Source organism: Parasteatoda tepidariorum, chromosome 7 (assembly GCF_982258835.1).
Source record: "Parasteatoda tepidariorum strain Cologne lab strain chromosome 7, Ptep-v5.0, whole genome shotgun sequence".
NCBI lineage: Eukaryota > Metazoa > Arthropoda > Arachnida > Araneae > Theridiidae > Parasteatoda > Parasteatoda tepidariorum.
The window spans coordinates 41,457,169-41,480,383 of NC_141761.1; the positions used below are offsets into that span (position 1 = coordinate 41,457,169).

The 23,215-nt window shown below is 27.1% G+C and overlaps 2 protein-coding genes across 3 annotated transcripts in view; both read right to left on the minus strand.

Annotated features, from left to right (window-relative positions):
* LOC107445505 (dual oxidase 2) overlaps nucleotides 1–23,215 on the minus strand; it is a 161,058-nt gene that overhangs the window by 64,485 nt on the left and 73,358 nt on the right. The window contains exons 2-3 of one of the 2 annotated variants that reach the window (XM_087168640.1): nucleotides 21,289–21,348; nucleotides 18,464–18,607 (exon numbers count right to left, since the gene is read on the minus strand). Coding sequence is in view for 1 of the 2 variants with exons in the window: in XM_087168639.1 (XP_087024765.1) it covers nucleotides 18,464–18,607; nucleotides 21,289–21,391 (247 nt within the window). In the remaining variant the exon portion in view is untranslated. Of the gene's footprint in view, nucleotides 1–18,463; nucleotides 18,608–21,288; nucleotides 21,526–23,215 lie in introns of those variants that run through there. The other variant, XM_087168639.1, reaches the window with a different exon arrangement.
* Nucleotides 935–10,402, minus strand: Vps25 (vacuolar protein sorting 25). The gene has a single exon (XM_071183539.2). It carries the CDS (start codon nucleotides 10,138–10,140, stop codon nucleotides 9,607–9,609), a length of 534 nt encoding a protein of 177 aa, XP_071039640.1. The 5' UTR covers nucleotides 10,141–10,402; the 3' UTR covers nucleotides 935–9,606.

Genomic DNA, 23,215 nt, shown 5'->3' on the forward strand with positions numbered 1-23,215 from the left:
TTCTTTCAAGAAATGCTTACTCCATATTTTGTATTAACTGGGTCATTTTGTTTGCAAGGTTGAAACCATTAATTACATAGTTGTTCATTTACTTTAGAGAACACATGAGAAATTATATTTTTTCTTTTTGTATTTCTATCAGAATTTTTGCTAGTTGCAAACGCACAAACTGGCATTTCGTTAATAATTTTAAATTTTTGTAATTCACAGCAAAAAACTGAGGAAAATCATTATAGAAAACGAATGTTTTGGAATGTCACAAAAAGGAATGTTCCAATATTAGCTAGAGCTAGTTAGACAGAACGCCCGCCCCGTTCTAGAAGTAAAAATTCAGGCTTTGCGCCGCCGTGACGTCACAGGTAAAAATCGGAGGTTTGGAGCGGCGAGAGATTCTTTAAAGGAGTGAACTAGCCCTTCTATTTTCTCTTTAGCCCTGAGCAGATCACGCAGTTCTTTGAAGCTAAAGTAAAATGTCCTTAATTTGGAAAATTTTCAGTTTAGATATGAAACTTTTAAATGGTTGGAGAAGTGCATGCACAATTTTTACCTACGATACATTATATATGTAGGTGTTAGTGTTTTTGTATTAATACAAAATGTAATTTATTTATAAATAAATAGTTTTGGTAGTATAATATTCAGACTTTCTTTGCGAAACATCTTGAGAAATACTAATAGAGTGCTGCAGACTGTTGTAATTCCACATGTACAATCCCTCAACACATAATATCCAAGATGTGCAGTAAAAAATTTACTTTAAAAACTTAAAATTTTTGAATAAAAACTTTTAACTCAAACAATTTCGGAGGAAAACAAATCAAAGCTAAGTTTTAAGATTCTGGTAATATTCAGCAATCATTACCTTATTGCTCATTTGCGATTATGACTACGACTAGTATTAAATGCCCTTTTCATTTAAGAAATAGAGAGAACATGAATTTAAAAATCCATTTATTTTCAAAGAAAAAAAATATAAAAAATAGCAATCTTTTTCAAAAGCACGCAAAAATAATTTTAAAATTCACAAGTTTATCAATTTAAAAAATTATAATCAACTGTAACTGTCACAAGTAACACAACAATATCACTATTAGGACAGAATAATTAAGCAATTTGAAACTGTCATAGAAAAGTTAAATCATCACAGCTAAGCAATCTCAAGAAATACATAAAATTAGAAAAACATTCAATTACAAAACAGAAAGCTGTTGGAAAGAAATTCGAAAATTTCTTAAATGAAATTTACGTTTAAGATGCCAAATATAGTAATCTCAAAATTTATTGTCGCTTACGTCGATTTTTTTTTATAGCACATTTATTTTTTAACAGCCATTACAATCTCATGTTACAAAATTTCTGCAATTATTGATAAAACGCAGTTTAAACTTACTTGTGTTTCAAGTCTAATATTATCTTTTTTACGATTCTTAATTATTAGTAATGAGAAATACATCAAGATATCTTCTCCAAATTAATAAAATTACAACAGTTTTCTGTTGGTAAGCAAATAGATAGTAGACAGTACAATATTCTTAAAAAGCTCCTATTTAATTACCACAGCCACAATGAGAATAATACATATATTGATATCTTGAAACAGAAGCAAGTTGAAAACAAAAGGAAAGTAAACATGCGTTATGCATAAATTAGATTTTAGACAAGGTGAATAGTCTTGGAAAAATACTGGTTAAAAACTTATTCTACAATAAGAAATAAAATCATTATGTTCAAATCTCATTAATTATAATGATAGAATATTGCATTTTTTAAAATAGTATGTAATTTATATAATGACGTTTGAAAGATGCTGCAATCAAAAACAGTACAATAAAAATTATACAGCAATATGAAGTTTTGTTATCATTATTTAAACACTCAGAAAAAAACTTAACTAATTTACAGGACTTTACCACATCAAATTAACTTGTTTTCAGGATAATTTATCTTACAGAGTAACAAACCAGGAACATAAAAAAGCTTATATTGAACAGCTGCCAAAAGACAGTTTATTTAACTATACCGATTCAATTAGTTAATTCCTGCAAATCTTAAGAAATTTAAATTTCTCCATTCCATAAGTCAAGCACCCAGTTTCTGCATTACATTTGCATGGGAACTGTAATTGCTTAGTTGAAAAAAAAAATCTAAGTAAAAACTTTTATTTGGTGAGAACCAGTGGGAGTAACGCAATACAATAATGACGTATTAAATAAACGTATAATGACGTATTAAATAAACAAATTTATAAATAAAGGGAAAATACATATTTTTTACAACAGAATTACCTTATTGTTATTACTCAAATGTTAATATTATGCACATAAAAGCTATTGACTAAATATGATACTGCAGAAATTTGATCCATTTAAGTAGCATAATATTTATCATCAGGCAGATTCTAACAAAGTATCTGTAGAATCAAAGTTGGGAAAAGGTAAATTAAAGAGAAATTTCTGATAAAAAGTAAATCCAAGTTGGTAAATTAGATGAGCTGAGATGTGAATTTTTTCAAATTCCTAAAAAGAAAATGAAATTTGAAGAAAGAATGAATATATATAACTAATTGTTATTACTTATATAATTCTAATTTCGTTTTTTCTTTTTAATGGGCCTCTTCGTGAAATTTTTTCACTCAATCCTGTAACTCATGCAAGTAATATAAGTCAGCAACCAATTGGCAAATTTGTTTGGCACTTAATTTGATTAGATTTTTTTCTTTTTCATAAATTTGGCAAATTAATTGAGCATAATTGTTTCAATAAGCAACATAAATGAAATATATAACTATCAATCCTAAGTTTAAAAAAATATAATTGAAAGCACATTAAGATATTTTTATACAAAGATAAGAATATGTATCAGAAAGGAAACAGGTTTCATAGAATTCAAAATGACGCCATTAGTTTCAAAATAATTTACAGAATTAGACTTGCATAATTTTTATCTCCTAACTAAAACTAAACTCAGTTATGTGACAGCCCATGGAGAGCCAAGGCCTACTTGCCCAACCCAGTACTTTTGAACTTCTCAGTTTTTCAGGGGTGTTGGAGCAGGTGTTTCTGTTGGGTGGTCTTCTGAACGTGGTACCCCGTGTTTAGTCTCCAAGCATGCTCAGTACTTATTTTATCAACCAACTGAAGGGAGGAAACACCATTCTAAAAAATGTATGCCTCAAATATTCTTTTAAACTGAGAATTACGTAATTTTGATTTAGGTATTTTTTATTAATTCATACGCGTCTATAAAATGAGCAAATTTTAATTTAATTTAAAAAAAAAGAAATCTTGCACTAATTGAACAATTAATGAATTAAAAAAAATTGAAATAACTATAATTTACTAGTTGTTAGCCTTGTCATAGCACTAAATATTGTTTAACTTACATTAGTATTATATTATTCTAGACATCATTATATAATATTTTTTCACAAATCAGGCTAAATGAATAAGTTTAATATGAAAAATAAGGTATACAAGAAGTAGTAATGCGGCATAAAGGACATCCTTAAGCAATAAACAGCATTATCTAAAATTCTGCAATTAAAATATCTTCTGTACTATCGAGTTTGAAAAAATAACACAAGACATTGACGAAACTATAAATCACAATTTGTTGATTTAGTTACCAAGTCGTTTTTGAAGCAATGTTTATAAGACATTAATTATTCGTTAATGTGACAATTGACATGAATTATATGTAAATAAGTATTTCCTGAAATATATATTAAATATCAATTAAAGAGACAGCAACACATATCTACCTACAGTTTCATTATATATAATAACAATGCAAATATATTAACTCACAGACTATAATAATATAATAAATAATAGTCACTGTAACAATCTACAATAACACTATAATACTGCGAAGTCACCAGGCCAGAACTATGATCTTGCAAAATTTGATACTAAGCTCTATTGACAGCTCTTATAACATAGATATATCATTAAAATAAATTTTCTTTTAACACCTTATATACCAATAACAATGTTATATGTATCTATGACTAGAATAATAAAAAAATTATTCTGTAATGTATATTTAGCAGTAACACTAGAAAGATTGAACATTGCTATATAATGTATTTTATTTAGTAGGGTTGATAGAAATATTTGATTCAACAGGACACTGGCTTTTCAATTATATGTAGACATTAGTTTCTCAGATAATTTAATCTCCTTATCTCTATAAATAATAATTATAGGTGTGTTGAAATATACTTTTTTTTTTATTTTTTATTTTTTAACAAAACTGCAGTCTTTGATACACTAAAGGGTACCTTATACCCAAAATTAACAAGGGTTATGGAATACCTACCAAAATACTTAAGAGGCCATTTTTGCCCTTTTCCTCATTCTTGGTATAAGGTTCTACATATATAAATACAGAATCTAATAGGGCTAATTATATATATGTATATATATATATATCGCTAACAGATAAATGATGAAATAAGCACTTAAAATAAATCAAATAATGAAAAGCTAGAAATACTCAATACTTTCAATAAGTTATTTTTCAAATTACAGAGCAACAAAAAATGAGAGAGGCTAAAATAGCCCAATTCGTCTTTCTAGTGTTAAAACCAAATAAATCTAAGTTCAAAACTGCATTAGAAAATCTATACTATCATCAAATTATATTTGGTACCCAATGATTTAGTAAATATAAAAGATAACATAATAGTAAGTTATAAGAAATTCATAACTGAACATAAATTGATCAAAAGCAGGCATTTCTATACAATATAATCATTTAAGAATAGCACTTGAAGCACAAAACAATTTGACACTTTAAGGACTTGCATTTAATAAATAAAGTAACAAGTTAAAAAAAAAAAAAAATTCTTGAGATACATAATAAAGAAGAAATAATAAAATAATTGTATGCATCTTAATAACATATTAGTAAGATATTCACTGTTGGTCTAAAAGTAAAGTTTTCTATATTTATTTTGCAGCTATTTTACCATATAAACAGAATTATGCAACACAAAAAGTATGCTTGTTTTTCTTATGTTAATGTTAGAAACAATTTTAAAAGTTTCGAAAATCAGAAATTTAATTATAGAGGACAAGAACATTGTCTGACAGGACCTATATAGCAGCATATTTAAATAGTAAGAACAAATTCGTTATTCTTGTAAGGGTTGGCATAATATAAATCACAAACTTTTTTTAAAAAAAGCATGATATAAATCATACATATTTTTTATAGGGTTGCTGCTACTCAAATGGAAGAATAAAATTCTGTCTTTACTGGGTACATTAAAAAAAAAAAAACATTTCTGCCATTGATATATTTGTTTAATTAATGCCAAATGGAAAGAAAAAAAAGAAAAGAAAATCCTGCACAATGTGTTCTTTGAAAAGTGCGTTCCGTGAAAAACGTTGGTGCAAAAATCACAAGCTCAGCATTCCCCAAATCAAACTAGACTAACTGATTTTTCCAGATTTGGCTCAAAAATGAAAAATTCCCCAATTTTTATTACATTTTTCTAAATCCACCGATATTCTAGGTAGCATAGAAACTCTGTTTTTATACAGTATAATTTATAAATATGTTCTTAAAGTCAATTATTATTTTTTTTTTTTGAAAATCTGATTTCACTGATATTGAAGATTTTTTTCAGAGAAATAAAGAGAAGGGAAGTAATAAGAAATTTAAATTATAATTTTTCATTAGATGTAAACAAAATAATTTGAAGTTCAAAAAACATAGATTAAATATACTCATTCAGTAAAATGTATTAAACATGTAATTAATAGGTACTTGTTTCGCCAAGAGTAATACAGAATAATCAATACGTTATGGTTCTTGACTTATATTACTTTATTCTTATTTTAATATTTGACAAATTGCTTCCTAGTCTTTACAAATTTATGAGGGCGCTGACTTAAAATAAAAGGTTTTATTTATTTTAGAGATAAGTTTGTGATAATTTAAACCACTTTACTAGGAAATATTAAGCTTCCTTCCTTACAATATTGTTTTAAAGTAATATTAAGTATTATTAATAATTATTTTCTTAAATCCTGATTCTTGCTATCAATGATTGATCACAATTAGGACTGGGCGATGGAAGAAATTTTATATTGTGATACATCGTCTGTTAGACATCGCGATATATCGCAATTTGGCATATGTTAAAAAATTATCTATCAGAAATCTTTAAATTAATCAAAAATAAATAAAAGGAATAAATCTATTATAAAACAAAATCTCTTAAGTAAAAACAAACCAAATCTTTATTTTAATTTTTTTTAAAATTAAAAATGATTTAAGATTTATTGGTTTAAAAATAATAATAAAACTAACAAACTATTTTACATACAGGCATTAAAAATTAAAAGAAAAAAAAAATGAAAGTGAAAAAACAAACTAAAAATGTTTACTTTAGTAAAACATTTTTTAAATTATTTGTTGAAAAAAACCTCGCTTTTTAAGCATTGTTAGACCTTCTTTAATTTATTTAAAATAATAAAGTTGCACTAACTAATGGTCTAATTCCATACTTAATGAATGTAAAAATAATTTTAAGTTTTTTATTTATTTATTATTATTTTCTTTTTTGAAAATAAAATTGACTAAGGATTTATTTGTTTAAAAATGAAATTGTCAAACAAATTATGAAACAAAGAAGTATTGAAAGAATTTTAAGAGAAATTAAAAAAAACAAACTTTTAAGTACTATTGTTAAATTATTATAAAGCGTCAAAACATTGCTTAACTTTTGATTCATTTAAAAAAAAAGTTTGTTTCAACTAATGGCCAATTTTTTTACTATTAAAAATGACTGAAGATTTGTTTAAAAATAGTCAAATGCTATCAAATTATTATACTTACATGCATTAAATAAATTTTTTAAAAAACTATCTTTTTAAAAAGAAGTTAAATGCAAAATTCTCCCTTTAAATTGTACAGCTTAAAATGAAAAATAATAATTAAAAATAAACAATAAAGAATCTCTTTCATTATTCATATTTGCTTTTCATTTATAGATTGAGTTCAGAACGAAAATTTAAGATAACAGCGATTGCGCAACGATCACCAAGTAACAGTAGGTCTACTAAAAATAATTGACAAGAATCGTTAAATCCCGACAGAAAAAAAAAGAAGAAAAAGTGACGAAATAATGCACAATGAAACGATCGCTAAGCAGCAAAAGTCTCACCGAAAATAATTTACAAGAAACGTTAAATCCTGACGAAATAATGTGCACAGCGATCACAAAATAACGTAAGTCCAGCTGAAAATAATCTTCAAGAAAAGTAAACTTCCAAAGACAAAAATGGCGCATAAAGAAACTACGCATAGCGTTCTATTTCAACTCCGATCTTCGCACGAAACCGGGAGTTCTGATTCAATTCGCTTTTCGTTATTCAACATCACGAAACTAACATAGTCTTCGTAGCTAAATGCTATCAACAGGTTCGCAATTAGACGAAATCAAAATGGTCTTCGTTACCGCAGTGACAGCCTTATGGAGTCTCGCATGTTAAATCGTTAAACCGAACGTTGCCTTGTATGACGGCTTAAGTCAGATTTCTGATGCATCGCCTAAAACGAGAGTCACCCTCGGTAGCTGAAATCAAATTTCTGATGCATCACCTAAAACGAAAGTCATTATATTGGCCTGCCGATATATGCATTAAATCGATATTTTGTGATGCATCGATTTACGGCCCAGTCCTTATCACAATATTACCTTATATAGTTTCCTAGGAGTAACTAATAATTAAAACTAAGTAAAATTAGTAAAGATATTGTAATTTTAAAAGATAGCCAATGAAGAAATATGTGCTTTAACATGCAGAAGTAGACTTAAATATAAACTGCCTTACCATAATTTTTGGGAATTTCACAAATCTAAAGAATAATCAAGAGGAAAGATTGCTATCTCTACAAGGGCTAGAATACTCTATTTCACTAGAATTTTTGATTTCCAAGTTAAATTACCTTTTTTCACTGTTTTGAAACGTTATTCTGTTCACAGATATATATTTATTTTCAGCTTAATATTTATCATAAATAAGTGATGAATGAAAATAAAATTACATTTTAATAAGATTTTCAGCAATTGGAAATAATCATTCCCTTCCTCAAGATTATTTAAAAGTTTGCATGGATTTATTGAAAAAAAAAAGAATTTGTAAGAAAAATTGAATAAGCTAGCATATCCTACGTAAGAATGAAAATAAGTCTACACTTTGCAGAAAATATATTTAAATTGGTCTACCATAGGGGTGCACAACCTGCGGCCCATCGACTGCTGATTTGTGGTCCGCAGGAACTTCTGTACGCAACAAAAAAATTCTTCTAATTTGTTTTTTGTTTAAACAATATAAATTTTCTTAAATTAAAATAATTAATTCAAATTTATATTACTCAAAAATGCCTATATTTTTTGCACTTTCATTCTGTATGCTTCTTTTTGGTTAGAATTTATATCGCCCCTAATATTTATGTATATCTATATATATTTGATAAATTATAGTGAGAAATTGAAAAAGTTGTTTGAAAAAAGTATCAGTTTTTGCTAGTTTTAAATAAATTTAAATAATTAAAAGCATTTAATTTTTTGCTAACATGTTATTAAGTTTACTGATAAAAATATTAAGTACTTAGAACACTAATATTTACATAAAAATCATCATATTTGCCGCTAACATGACTAAATATGCATGCGGCCCTTCGTTAATCTACCTGTTGTGCAAGTGGTCTTTCATTCAAAAAGGTTGTGCACCCCTAGTCTACCAGTTAACAAAATAACATGGTAAATTTTTTAAACCACTGAAAGTAACTTGAAACAGAAATATATTTTTGTATGAGAAGCTTATTCTATGATTGAAGGTAGAATTTTCACAGTGTGATGTTTCTTCAGTTTCATATTTTAAAATAACATAATTTTGCAATATATATTAATTTTTATCATTTATACACTCGATAATACAGTTTTTACAATACCAAATCTTAAAATAACTCCGAAAACTATGATAAGTCTGGCATCATATTGCAAAAGGGCGCAAGAGCTGACCCCTAATGCAGTAAACTCTAACTACCCTTCTGTTGCTAAACTCTATGTAATAAAAATTACAAACCAATATAATAATTCCTTAATAAAATAATTTGATGTTGATACATATCTTATTAAAGCATGGACCTGAAAGATGACAATAATTCAACATTTACAGTTTTTATAAAAAGCTATTATACATATTTTTATTATTTATCGTATATTATTTTCAGAAACTACTGGCAAAGCTTTTAAAATGAAAAAAGCACCTCTCCTGTTCACCACAGAAGTATCATATGGTGGCAGCATACTTACAAAGAAAATAAACAAATGCAATTACTGCTTCATTTAATTTACAAAATCTAGAGTTCTTTAAAGCATACAGAGCAGGCATATAAGAATGATAATAAGTTTGACCTGCATGACAGAATTAGCTCAATAGTTTCACACAAAACTCTTTCAAATTCAACACAAAAGTTTCATTTTGTATATAAATTTGATTTAACATCACAGTTAGTCAACATACATCTAACGTTATTCAGAAATCACATATACACATTTCATTTAACATTTATATGTAGCTTAATTCAAAAAAATTTTACTCCTTCATTATCAGGATCCAAGATTAATTCAGCGTGTCCATCTTGAGCCAGAGCAGCAAGTGCTTTCTTTAGTACACCGGATTCAAGACCTTTGAATTCTTCATTTTCGGCGTCATCACCGCTGGTAATTTCATATAAAGTGCACACAGTATTTATGAGAGCGTTACGCTCGGCCCAATCATAAATTAGTTTTCCCCATTCTTCCGGAGTTCGCCAAAACACGTAGCAACGCTGACGTTGTTTATCAATCCACTCAACATTCCCTTGCTTTTGCAGATCATCAAGAATCAAGTATATAGTTTCCAAGTTCAATTTTCTATTTATGGTTTTATTCGAAAACAGAGGAGATGCCTGAGCTTCGGTAATATCCAATACATATTTCTTGTTAATCTTGTGATAATCTAATATCAGATGCTTCCAAGCTTCAAATTGTTTAGCTTTGGTATCAGAATTTGGTTGAAGGGTAAAAAATGGAGGAAAACTGTACTGCCAAGGCCATTCAAAACTTGTATCAGCCATTATTTCAACAGGAAAATGACACTAAAAATTAAACAAGGGAGCGTATAACATAATATAAAAAGGGAAAAAATTTCTCTAAGAGAAACGGAAAATCTCTACATAAACAAACGACCAGTTTCTTTTTCTTTTTTTTTCAGTAATCACAGTTATGAGTAAATGGCAAATACGCTAGTGATGAAGTTTAATTTAACCGCGATTGCCAATCGGCGATCAAAATGAGCTACAGATGGCGCAAAACAGAACTATCTAACCATGCAATACTTCACATGCTTTTATCATTAACATCTGGGGAAAAGATCGGTTGCGGTTCCATGCCGTTAGCCCTTCTCTCTTCCCTCTAATCCTCCTTTCAGCTGTATTGGAATATACAGTGATATTTTTCCTCTTCTTAATATTTTTCGTTTTTAACTAATAAAAATACCCTTTGACATTTCCATACTGCTTTATTTTAGAACTATGTTTCATTCACGTATGTTTCTCAGATCGCGTATTCGAGCGCTGCGATCGCCTATTATGGTAGAGATTTACATAAGTTTAAATCAAAGAGGAGTAAAACAGAGAGGAGTAGAGGAGTACTTCAGGGAAGGACAGGAATCATTTTCACTGCACACCAAGAATTGGAGGATGTGAATTTGGAGATGCAAAAGAAAAATTGATTGGTTAAACATGCATATTCGAGAAGACTCACAGATCTATATAATATTTGTCTTGTTGAATGTTTCGTATGCAGTGAAATTGACCCCTGAATGAAAATACTTCCAAGGGACAGTTTTCAGTGCATTCATACAAACAGCTGCAAATGAGAATTTACTGATGAGATATATTTAAGGGCCATTCTTTTCGCCTATGACTTTTACATATGAATGAGAACCAAGATTTGCGGAAAATATCTTCTCACTAAAAACTTGCTAATCAGGTTCACGATCGCATTCCAAGAAATTGCATTAAATAAAAATGACTCTCTATCAGCAAAAAAGAAAAAAAAATCTCTAATCAAGTTTTTTTTTTTTTGCATCTGAAATCCGACACCCGCAAATTCTTCACATGTAGTGATAATGGCTCGTACATGCGTGAAACTGATCCTCCCATCTATCGGATGCCTGTCACCTAAAAATTTGCTGGTCAAAGCGATACGAACGTTTTGATAGGATGCGTTTAACGCTGGGATTAAATTAGATTTCCGATTTCAAAGATAATTTTTACCCAGATATTTTATGATTTTTCGTAATCATTTACTTAGATATTTCATGAATATATTTCAGACATAATTTTTCTCTCACAAATTTATTATTTCATATAATAAATTTAGCGCGCAGGTGGTCGGGCTACCGAAGCGGGGGTGCCATCCCCTCCGCAGAGGATCAAAATTGTGATGGCATGTCTTCGGATCATCCTCCGGGATGTTTCCCAGACCGTCGCCAATAGCCCATTGTGCAGCTCTAGTGCGATGTAAATTAACAACAACAACAACAAATCATATAATAAATCGATTAAATAATTAGCGTCTTGCAGAACTTATAATAAAATGTATAATAATCTTTCACAACTTTAAACAAAATGCGAGAATTTTTTTGTTCCAAATTTTTGTGTATTCTTACCCATAATATGTTTAGTACAATTATTCCCGTGTTTTTATCAACTTTTATTTCAACTACCTCGAAATATTTTCAAAATAGTTTAAAGTTTATTTCACACATTCTACCTATTTATCAAAGCTTACTTATTGCACGTAATATTGGTACTTATACCTTTAAAACTAAAAGATTTTAGTGGTATAAAGCTACGAATTTTATCAATAGCAAATATAAAATAAAACAATTAAAAAAATAATAGAAAATGGTAAAATAATCAAAAATGTAACAAAATGTTTGTAAATAATAAAATAAATAGGAATAGAAAGCCATAAATTTTGACAAATTAAATAACCCTTACTCCCCATTAGTTCGTTAAATCTAAAAGTTCTCGATAATATATTTCTAATTTCTAAAGTTTCATAATCTAATGATGAAATTTCTGAATGAATTAATTACACTTATTTAAAAAAACATTCAAAGTATGATTTTTAGAAAAGGTTATAAATAAAGATGTATTTAATTTGTAAACTGCTGGTATTTTTTATTTTAAGAGTATTTCTCTTTTCACAAACTGTTAGTAAATATATAGTTATAAGTGAATCGATTCATTTATAATAAATACAATAATGCTGATAAATTTAATACAAATACTACATTTTAAATTCTTGAAGAAAGATCAAAAATTAAAATAAATAGATATTTTATTTTAAACTTTATAATTGTCAAAATAAAAGGAAAATTCATCCCCTTTCAGAAACAACACTGTGAACTCTGTGAAGGAGGTCTCGACCTAATAGCGAAGAGAGAAAGATTAAAGGATAAACAAAAGCCCTAGGTCACTTTCTTATAACTATAGATACACAACGTCACTTCCTAGGGGGAGAGTCCAAACCTTCAGAATGTTCCTAACAAGTCCAAACCTTCTGATTCACACGACACGTATTCCGAATTCCTCGAGAAGTGCCACTGACTTCTTTTAGGGGCCATACACATTCCATGAGGCTGGCACAGACGCGTGTGTGAAGATACAATTGTTCCCAAGTAATCAAACAAAAGCATAAAAAATAGTAAAACTAAGAAAATGCTATTTTTTTACCAAACGTACGGTAAGTTATGAAAGTTGTAATGGTGAATTTGCATTCCATGCGATTCGCATATGTAATCGCACGTGAGTGCGATTCACACCTGAATGAGCAGTTTATCATGATTGCATTTTACATGTATATGATATCTAGGTAAAAGTAGAATAATTTTTCGTACCTTTTTCTATATTTTTCTTTCTAAATTCCTGAAATCAACATTTTATTTTTTAAGCTAAGTTTCTGAATAAAGCAATGAAAAAGATAGTTTACAAATAGCTTTATATAATTTATTGATGATTATATACAAACTAGTTTCCTTAAATATACTGAGATGTCATTCTATTTATGTATGCCACCTTTATAGCAATGTCATTTGGTTCGATGGATTTATTCTGTGCAGACGCTATATTTTCCTGAGCCAAAATTGGCAGGGCCGGCTATAGAGTTATAAATAAGATTTATTACTCTATGGGGTCGGCTAGACCTATTTATTGCTCTATGGGGCCGGCTAGAACAAAATCGGGCCTCAGGCAAACTTTTTTCATCTGAAATTTTATACATGAACGACTTTTTTTTAAATATCGAGTGAACTTTCAACTGACTGATGGAAAACTAATAACCTGATTAATGCTTTCACATTTGAATTTTATTTGGTTTGTAATGACATATATTTTTAATTTCGTGTCAGTTACATTCTTTACGATTTTTAAGTATTAAAATTAAATATTAAAATTAAACATTATTATTCTTTTTCAACTTAGTTAAAAAATGAAAACAAGAAAAAAAAATTAAATTGAAAGAGAATTAAGGGAAAAACTGAAAGAAAAAACTTTTACAATTTTAAAAATACGTTTCGATAAATAATCTCTCGTTTTATCATCATGAAAGTTTAAAAAAATTATTTCAAAAGAAGTTATAACTTCTACTTTAGTAACTATTACTTTTCCTTATAAATATTTTGAGAATTTTTCTCCCCGAAAATTAATTAGAAATGAGGAAATTTTGCCACCTCTTTCTCCATTTTAATGTGACATATAAACTTTAAAAAAGCACCTTATGTTTCCCATTATTATGTTAGAATGAAAAATTTCGACAAAGTATTTAATTGGATGATTTATATTATTATTTAAGTATATATTTCATTTTATGTGTGATTTTAATGCGTGATTTTCAATGCGAGTATTAATATTATTTAATGTGCGATTAATTTATATGTGATTAAAAAAACAGATAATAATAACAAATCTTTCCGAAAGTTTGAAGCCGTTAAATAGACGCAAGACACAGCCTCCGGATGGGGGAACTATATTATTTTCTAAATGAGTGACAAGATAAAAAATTAGTGACTATTTTCAAAAGTAAAAATGATCTGGTCATAACGCATTTTCTATTACATTTTGTTTCGTCTTACTACGTTGTTTTTTATAACTATAGGGGCACGGTGTTCTGTGCATTGTCACTCCTCAACTTTTAGAATAACACATCCAGCTCTTATACTTTAATTTCTTTCCTTTTTTTAAATATAAATATATTTCGAATTAAGCCTTTTACTTGTTATCACTCTCGACAGCCGCTAACATTGCTTGCGCCGTTGTTTTAGACCTCCAGAGGCTAAATCTAAATATCTAGGGCAGTGATTCTCAACCACTGTGCCGCAGCACTTTTGCGTGCCGCCAAATATTAGAAATGATACAATAAAAATTATAATATATATATATATATATATATATATATATATATATATATATATATATATATATATATATATATATATATATATATATATATATATAAGTGGAATGGGCTCTGGTTCGTAAAGAACCACCCCAAATGAATGCAGGAGGTGATACGTGTATACTTTAAAATTATGTAAGGTTGTATGAATGACGGATAAAACCTATAAACGGTTTTCTATCCCTGTATGCAGGCTCTGATTTTTAAATAAGTCACCCTATGAAAGTTGGATATGTGTATTCTGTAAAATTATGTAAGGATTTATGAATGAAGGATAAATATATAAACGGCTTTCTATCCTGACAGACTGACTTTTAAATTAATTTCCCTATTAATGATTTTTTTTTTTTAGTCTGCTAATTTAATCAATCCGTTTAACATTTTTATTATTATTTCAATTGTTTAACATTTTTACTAATTGTTTCTCATAGATGGCAGCACTAATATTTTCCTAAAAATTTTTTTTCTTCTTCTTCGATCAAATATATTTTTTTAATTTTATTTTATTTGATTCAAGCTATAAGCACGACTTCCAATTTTTACATCTTCATCATCTCGCGATTTTTGTTAACTGTTTTATTATTGTACTTTTAAACCTAAACCGCGTTTTAATTCACGCCGGTAAGTTTGATTTCTTTTTACATTTTTCTTTTATTTCATGATTTTTTACAACATAAGGTTTTTTGCGATATCGACACATATAAAGAATAATTTTTATCTTAGGATAATTGGTCTTTATTCAGAAATATCGCATTTATAGCAATAGATGTGTCTTGATAACGACTATTTGCTTTTACCATTCTTGTTTCTCTATTTATTTTATTCATGTTTTTCATGTTAATTTGTGTGTGTGTATATATATATATATATATATATATATATATATATATATATATATATATATATATATATATATATATATATATATATATATATATATATATATATATATATATATATATATATATATACATCTTTGCTGGCGATTGCCTTGTCTCTGACAATCTTAAAATAGGTTAAAATAAGAAGGAAGTGTTTAAATTGACTTTGACACACAATTTTAAAAAATGTTGAAATAAGGAAGACATTTAAATTATTAATTAATAATTATTAATTATTATTAAAATTATTAATTAATAAATTATTAATTAATAAAGGAAAGCAAGCTAAATATCAACTTTAAAACAGAAATAAAAGCTAATCATTAAAGTAAGATATGCAATTAACAATTATAAAAACAAATTAACAAAGGATAACTAACAAAAAAATAAGCTAACAATTAATAATTAGCAAAAAAACTAGTTAACAAGAAATCGCAAAAAAATAATAATGTAAAAAAACAACAGTTAATAACTAAAGAAAACAATCTAACTATTGGAATCCAGCAAAAAAATAAATAACTCTTACTAACTAATAAAAAATTAGTCGGAAGAAATAATTAATCCCTTAATAAACGTGCTTTTGTAGTACATATTATTTTATTTTACATTCAAAATTATTATCACAAACTATTTAACACAGTGTATTATAGGTAAGTACAGAACCTCTAAACTAATTTTTTTCATTGTGTGCCGTCAAATTTCGAAATCGTTAAAAGTGTGCCGCCACAAAAAAAAAGGTTGAGAATCACTGATCTAGGGGAAACAGTGCTTGTGGCGAATCTCGAATCATAGTGCCCTTTAAAAAATATTATATTTTCTATTTTTTAAGTTGCAATTAAAGCATGACTTGAAGAATGAAATCATTTTGGCGATAAAGTAAAAAAACTGTTTTATATATAACCAAAAATTTTGAAAAAAAAAAGTAAATAAAAAAAAAAAAAAAAAAAAAAAAAAATAATAATAATAAATAAATAAATAAAAAAAAAAATAGAAAAGTAAAAAATCTGTACTATTTAAAATTTTAATAATCTTGCATTTATGAGTATATTCGATCTGCGTAGATAAAGTCATTACAAAATACTTATGCCATTCACTATCATATGAAATGATACAAAAGTAAAGGCAACTTAATTGATTTAATGAAGTACAGTTAAATTTTAAAGTTTTACAAAAAACACTACATGGTTACAAAAATGTTGCTCTGAGTTTTTTTAAAAAAAACAATAACACATTATAGAAATAAATATCTCTCTTTATTAGAAATTAAACTAAAGGAAGCTTTTCTTTTACGAAATAATAATTTTTTGCCGAGAGCAAAAAAAGCTTCTCACTATATGTTTTCTGATTAAGTGAAATAAAATTCTCATGATGTTATAAATTAATTAAAGAGCTAAGTATAAATGATTAAAACTAAATATAACGCAGCTATGCTAATAAAAGCATAACAATTAAATTGCCTATTTTGGTTATTTGGGAAAAAAGTTTAGTTGCGATATTTCTACAGCCACTCTCCTTGCATTAAAAAAAAGGGGGACTTAAGCTTTTTTTTTGTAATTTTTTTAAAATATTAAAGAGCTCAACGCTATTGTTTAGAATTTATTGCAAACAAAAATTCGAAACGAATCAAACTGGAGATTAAAAACATGCAAATTTCTATAAAAAAATACTTGTTTTTAAAATTTTTCTAAATCTGTACGGCGCGCAAAATAAGAAAGTGTAAATAAATAACGAACTTTAGGTGTAACTAATAATAAATAACTTTTGATCTAATGATCAGATTCTTTTTTCTTCGGATTCTTAGGAGTCAATCTTAATGGTTTCTGGCTTAACCTTAAATATGCTAGTTAACTAGTATAGACACGATATTTTAAGTAACGAAATCAGACATAATAATATACTTTCTCTGAATATATATTCTTTTTTTTCGACGGATTGGTATATCTGAGATTCAAAATATGGGTTAGCAGTAATCTGGAAAATATAATCATAATAGTTTAAGCAGGAAAGCTAGGAAAAATTTAGACCCCTCAATGTTAATTAAAATTTTTGCGTATTTCGAAATATTTCGAGAACTAGTTAAGGGAAATTTTATCTCACAGTTATAAAATTTAAGTATCTGAGGATAATGTTGTGTAAAAAATAATGTTAAATAAATATTTATTATTTTATCAAGTAATGATTTTAAAATATTAATAAGTAAAGGTTAATAAGTAGGATCATTAGAAAATAAGTTTCATCACAAAAGACATCAATTAAAATTTTAAAAATGCTTTAAGAGGGTTAAGCCATTTTGATGTAACTAAAAATTTATAGTGTCTTATTAAAGTATTTTATTTTATAACCGTCGTTGAACAGCCGACCCAATTTCATGGGTTTACGACTACTTACGTTCAACTCCGTAGCCTTGTAATTTTGAACCAATCCAGAAGACAAGGAAACTCCTGGATCAGTACCCCCAGAGGATTTGTTGTGGTAACATGGAGGACTTTGAGACTCGACAGATTTAACGTGCATCAGTCACCATTTACTACACGGGGAGTCTTCGGCCAGTGAGGATCGAACCCACGACCTCTTGGATATGGGCCCATCATGGCCAGTCATGGACATGAATTATCGCCAGATAATCGCCATGGACATGATAATCGTCAAATTAGTACAAAATGTAAGATAATTATAAATTTGAATTAATTGCTGCTAGAAAGTAAAAAAAAAAACATTCAACAAATATGGAAATTGAATTTGCATACGCATAACCTGCTAAAAAATTACATTAATAAATTTTGAAGCTAATATTTTCAATTAAGTAAACACTGTCGTTGGTTTAATCTTTTAACGAAAAAAAGAAAGATTTATCAAAAAAATAAATAAATAAATCAAGTTTATTGTTGGTTGCGAGGTTTTTGAGATAGAGATATAATGTTAATAATAAAACATAAATAATAAAACACAAAAAATAAAACAAAAAATTAAAACAGAAATAAAAAAACAGAAATAACAAAATATAAATTATAAAATATAAATAATAAAATATAAATTAATTTTGAACTCTTACCAGCAGATCCTAAAGACGGATGCCAGGGATTGTTGTACCAACCATCGTAAGTTTGATATTCATGCAAGATTTTCGATATATTTTTTAAAATCCATTCTTTGGCGAATAATTTGCTTTTATGAAGTCTACTTTTGGTTGAAAAATCTGTGGAATAAACAAAAGTTAATACGCTACATGATTCTTGTTTCAGGAAAGCCACTAAGAAAATGAAGCATTTTTTTATTTTTATTTTGCATAAATTATTCTTTAAGATCTATAAATTATGAGAATGTTTTTTGCATTTTAGAAAAACATTTTACATGCCTTATCGTTACTACAAAACCTTAAGTAATTATTATTTGCATATTTTCAAACCCTCTTTAAATTATGCAAAATTGCCATCTTTAAATTATGTAAACTACTTACTAACTAGAATATGATTACGATTCAATTTTGATACATTAGGTTGCAATAAACATGCAAATATATACTTATAAGATTGTAACCTTATAAGGTTTCTGCCAGCACTACGACGAGCGAGAGGGGTTTCAGCAGCCCTCGTATATATATATATATATATATATATATATATATATATATATATATATATATATATATATATATATATATATATATATATATATATATATATATATATATATATATATATATATATAGCGAAATCATATATTTGTAGTGAAATCGATTAATATTGATTTCACTACAACGTTTCATAGAATAATAACAACTTTTACATTTAAAATGTGTCTTCACTATTCAGAATAAATAAAATTTTAAGGCAAATTTTTTTGCAAGCAATTTGGCTTCTTTTTAAATTTAAAAAAGTTTGACATTAAAATGTTTAAATCGCCAAATTAATTGATTAAATGAAATCTACATTACATAAAATGTTTATCATACGTTGTCATAAAACCTATGAACTTTCTTCTCAAATTGGCAACGAACAGCTGGACAGAAAAGACGCATTTGGGGAGAAAAAGAAAAAATTAAAATTACGAAAAATAGAATGTGGAATGTTGCACTACAATGTATGCTTTTATAAATGAAGTGACGCGATGATCCAGTCTTCGACGTTTTTTCTTTTTGTTGATAAGCTGGTAATGGAGCCGAAGTCACAAATGTTTCATACATATGAGTGTTAAGAATTGAACTATATCTATGTATAGTTTGATTTTGTGGAAACTAAAAAATAATAATTAAAAAAAAAAGAGTCGTAACTTTTAGACCGATTGGCAACTCTTTTACTAACAATCTCGAGCAACTCTTATTGTTATTAAGGTTGAGAGTATTCTGTTTTTAAGAAAATGAAGATATTAAATAAAGCTTTTCTAAAATTTTTCACCTATTTTAATCGATTTATTTGTAAAATTTGTAAATTTTGATCACGGAAAAAAAAATTATCAAATCTACCAAAAAAGACTTTTCTTTCAATTGCAACTTCAATTCAACTTCAGGCTTTTGATTCCCTTTTTTAATTTATCCACATTATAAAGAAGCATTGTAAATAAATAAAACACCATGTAGTAAGTAAATACTAAGTTATTCTAAGCAAGTGCAAAAATTTAAAACATATGTGTTACGAATACATGTAATTATTTTTACAATTTGATTAAGACATGAGTGTTGATTTACGCAACTATGTTTTTTACTCAGAAATTCAATCGCAAAGAAATATATGGAATGCTTCCATTCTAATGCTGGATCGTGAAAAGAGATGTGGCATTTTTTTCTCAAAAGGGGATAAAATCGTAATTTTTTAATGAATTAAATTACTTATAAATTGTTCAATCATTTATCTTACAAAAATTATTACATTTTTCTATATACCGTAAAAAGATAATTGTAACATATCATTTTTATAAATTCTCATTCTGATAAATCTATTGGTTTAAACATAATTAACTTTAAAAAAAAACAAAAAAAAAAAAAAAAAACCAGAAATATCTGCTTGCCTTTAGCGTAAAGTTATTTAAAATTATGACGGTATTTACAAGTAAATTTTTTATTTAACCGTATTTTTACATTTATTTACCAGTAATATTTATTTATCATCTTTTCTTAATATTTTCCTTGGTTTTTATAATACAAATAATTTTATTACAGTGATCCTATTATATTACCATTACGCAATATTTTATGATAAAACATATTAAGTTACCGTGTTTACAGTAGCGTATGCGGTGCATAACGTATTGAATGGTAAATTAGTTATATTTCCTTTTGTAACAAATTTTATGTAAAACCTAAACCAGTCAACGCATGCAATTAAAAATAATAAATTCAAAATAACTATTTTAAATTATAAAGGAACATTAGAAACTTATTTTTTATACTCAGGCTAAATGACGGAAAACATTTAACGAGTTTTTATAGTTTCCAAAAATTAAGTAAAAGTCAAAAAAGTGGATATAATGACTATAGTAATTGATGGCTATTATAAGGTTTAAATTTCATCTCAGTAGAATCTGAAACTAAACCTGTGATAATGCATGAGAACAACAACAACAATAATAATAATAAATATTGGATATTTCAATTGAATATTATTAATTTTGATGTAACGATCTGTTTATCGTGATATCCAAATATGATTGCAAAGCATATGAGTGATGGTGCCGTAGCATATTTATGAACTCTGTTTTTTTCTTCTTTTATTAAATAAATAATCTATTTATCACTTTTTCAAAGAGTCTTTGCTCAAGTTGTCTAGAAAATTTGCAGGGGTTGGATAAATGGTAAGATAAGTGAAAGAATTGTTGAAAACTTTGAAAGTCTAACTTCAAACTTAAAAAATATATTTAAAAAAAAAAGAAAGAGAATCTTACCTGTTTCTGGTCTATCTTCTTTTTCTGATGTAAAAAGCAATTTTTGTGATGAATAAGAACCTATAAAAGTAACTAGTATAATTATGAGGAAATTTCTCATCATAAATGAAAAACAAATGTTCTAATTTAAATCAATAGACAAATAAAGTTTTCTCTGTTCATTTTTAACTGGTGAAAATAACTTTTATGAGGAAGGAAGCGAAATTTTTGCGCTCAACGGGAACAAGAAATGCTTCTGAGAAATTAAAACGGAAGCTAAACTTACATAACGGTAGTCTGATTCTGCATTTTGTAGACAACAAACAGTTTTAAGTTGTTCGCTGCAAATGTAAAATTTGCTTCCAATTACTTTGTTTTAAATTCACGGAGATATCTAGTAGGGAAAACAAGATTTCATTTCGATATTATGGATGTATTGATTTGCGTTTTGATACCTTTTTATCTTAGACGAAGTCCTTTTATCTAATGTATTTCCGAAATGTATCTTCATGCTGCATCATAAAGCTGAAATAAAGAAATTATTTTAATGCCCGCCAGTTTTAAATAAATTTATACATATAAAAGATGACACTATGGTTACGTATGGTAAAAAAAATTGCACCAGTTTCTGGTTCCGTAATGATATCTGCCAATATTAAATTTGCATTTTATTTGCGGTGAATAATTTGCTATCACCCAAAAATTATTTGTCAGTCATACATTTGTCCCATTTATTGAGCAAAATGAAGGTTAAGAATTACCCCTTAACGAATGAGGGCAATTCTCTAAAACAACGAGCTGTAAAATGAAGGAATTTTGGCAAATCAATTGCTTTATTACTCAAGATGGCAACAGCCAGAAAACGTTAAAAAAGATATGAAAATTATTACATATGTCAGTTGAAAACATTACAGATTTTATATTCATCTCACTTTTCGCAATTAAGTTGACCGAATTTAACGTCTAGATGTATTTCCTTTAATTATTAATTAATATCTTGATCGATGCAAATTAGTAAAATAAATTTTTTTCTTCAATCTTTCTCAACAACTTTTTTAAATTGGTTTTGGTTGTGACCACTCTGTTGCTAGTGCTAGGCGAATCGGACGAATGCGGCTTGTACGCATGTATGAAAATTAAGGGAGGGAGAAGAGAGATTTTTGATAGTGCTGATTGAGGGGGGCGGGTTCTGCAATGCCTTCTGTTACGTCTTTTTGTAGCTCCTCCCTAATTTGCTCACGAATTGTAAATTTATCATAAATCAATTCTTAAATTTTTAACTATTGTATTATATAATGTCATTTAAAATTTAATATTAGTTTTTAAATCAAATGTTAAAGTTTTTCTTCGTAGAAAATAAAATAGAGTCATTAATGTTCTTTTAATAATGACGCATTAATTGAAATCTAGTTTGCCTTAAATTTTATTCTTATATAATTGTTTGTATGTTTAAAATGTTATTTATTTAAAATGTTATTTGTTTAAAATGTTATTTGTTTAAAATGTTAATGTTTTGAATGTTCGTATAATACTTTTTAACATTAATGTTAAGGATTTTTCAGGTAAATGCTAATTAAATAACAAGGTGTTTTGTAAAACATCAAATTTCATAGAAAATAAAATAGCGTCATTAATGTTCTTTTAATAATGACAGACATTTATTGAAATCTAGTTTGCTTCAAATTTTATTCTTATATCATTGCTTGTTTGTTTAAAATGTTATTTATTTAAAATGTTATTTGTTTAAAATGTTATTTGTTTAAAATGTTATTTGTTTAAAATGTTATTTGTTTAAAATGTTATTTGTTTAAAATGTTAATGTTTTGAATGCTCGTATAATACTTTTTAACATCAATGTTAAGGATTTTTCAGGTAAATGCTAATTAAAGAACACAGTTTTTTTTAAAACATCAAATTAGTGCAATAATAATTATTAAACATAAATTTT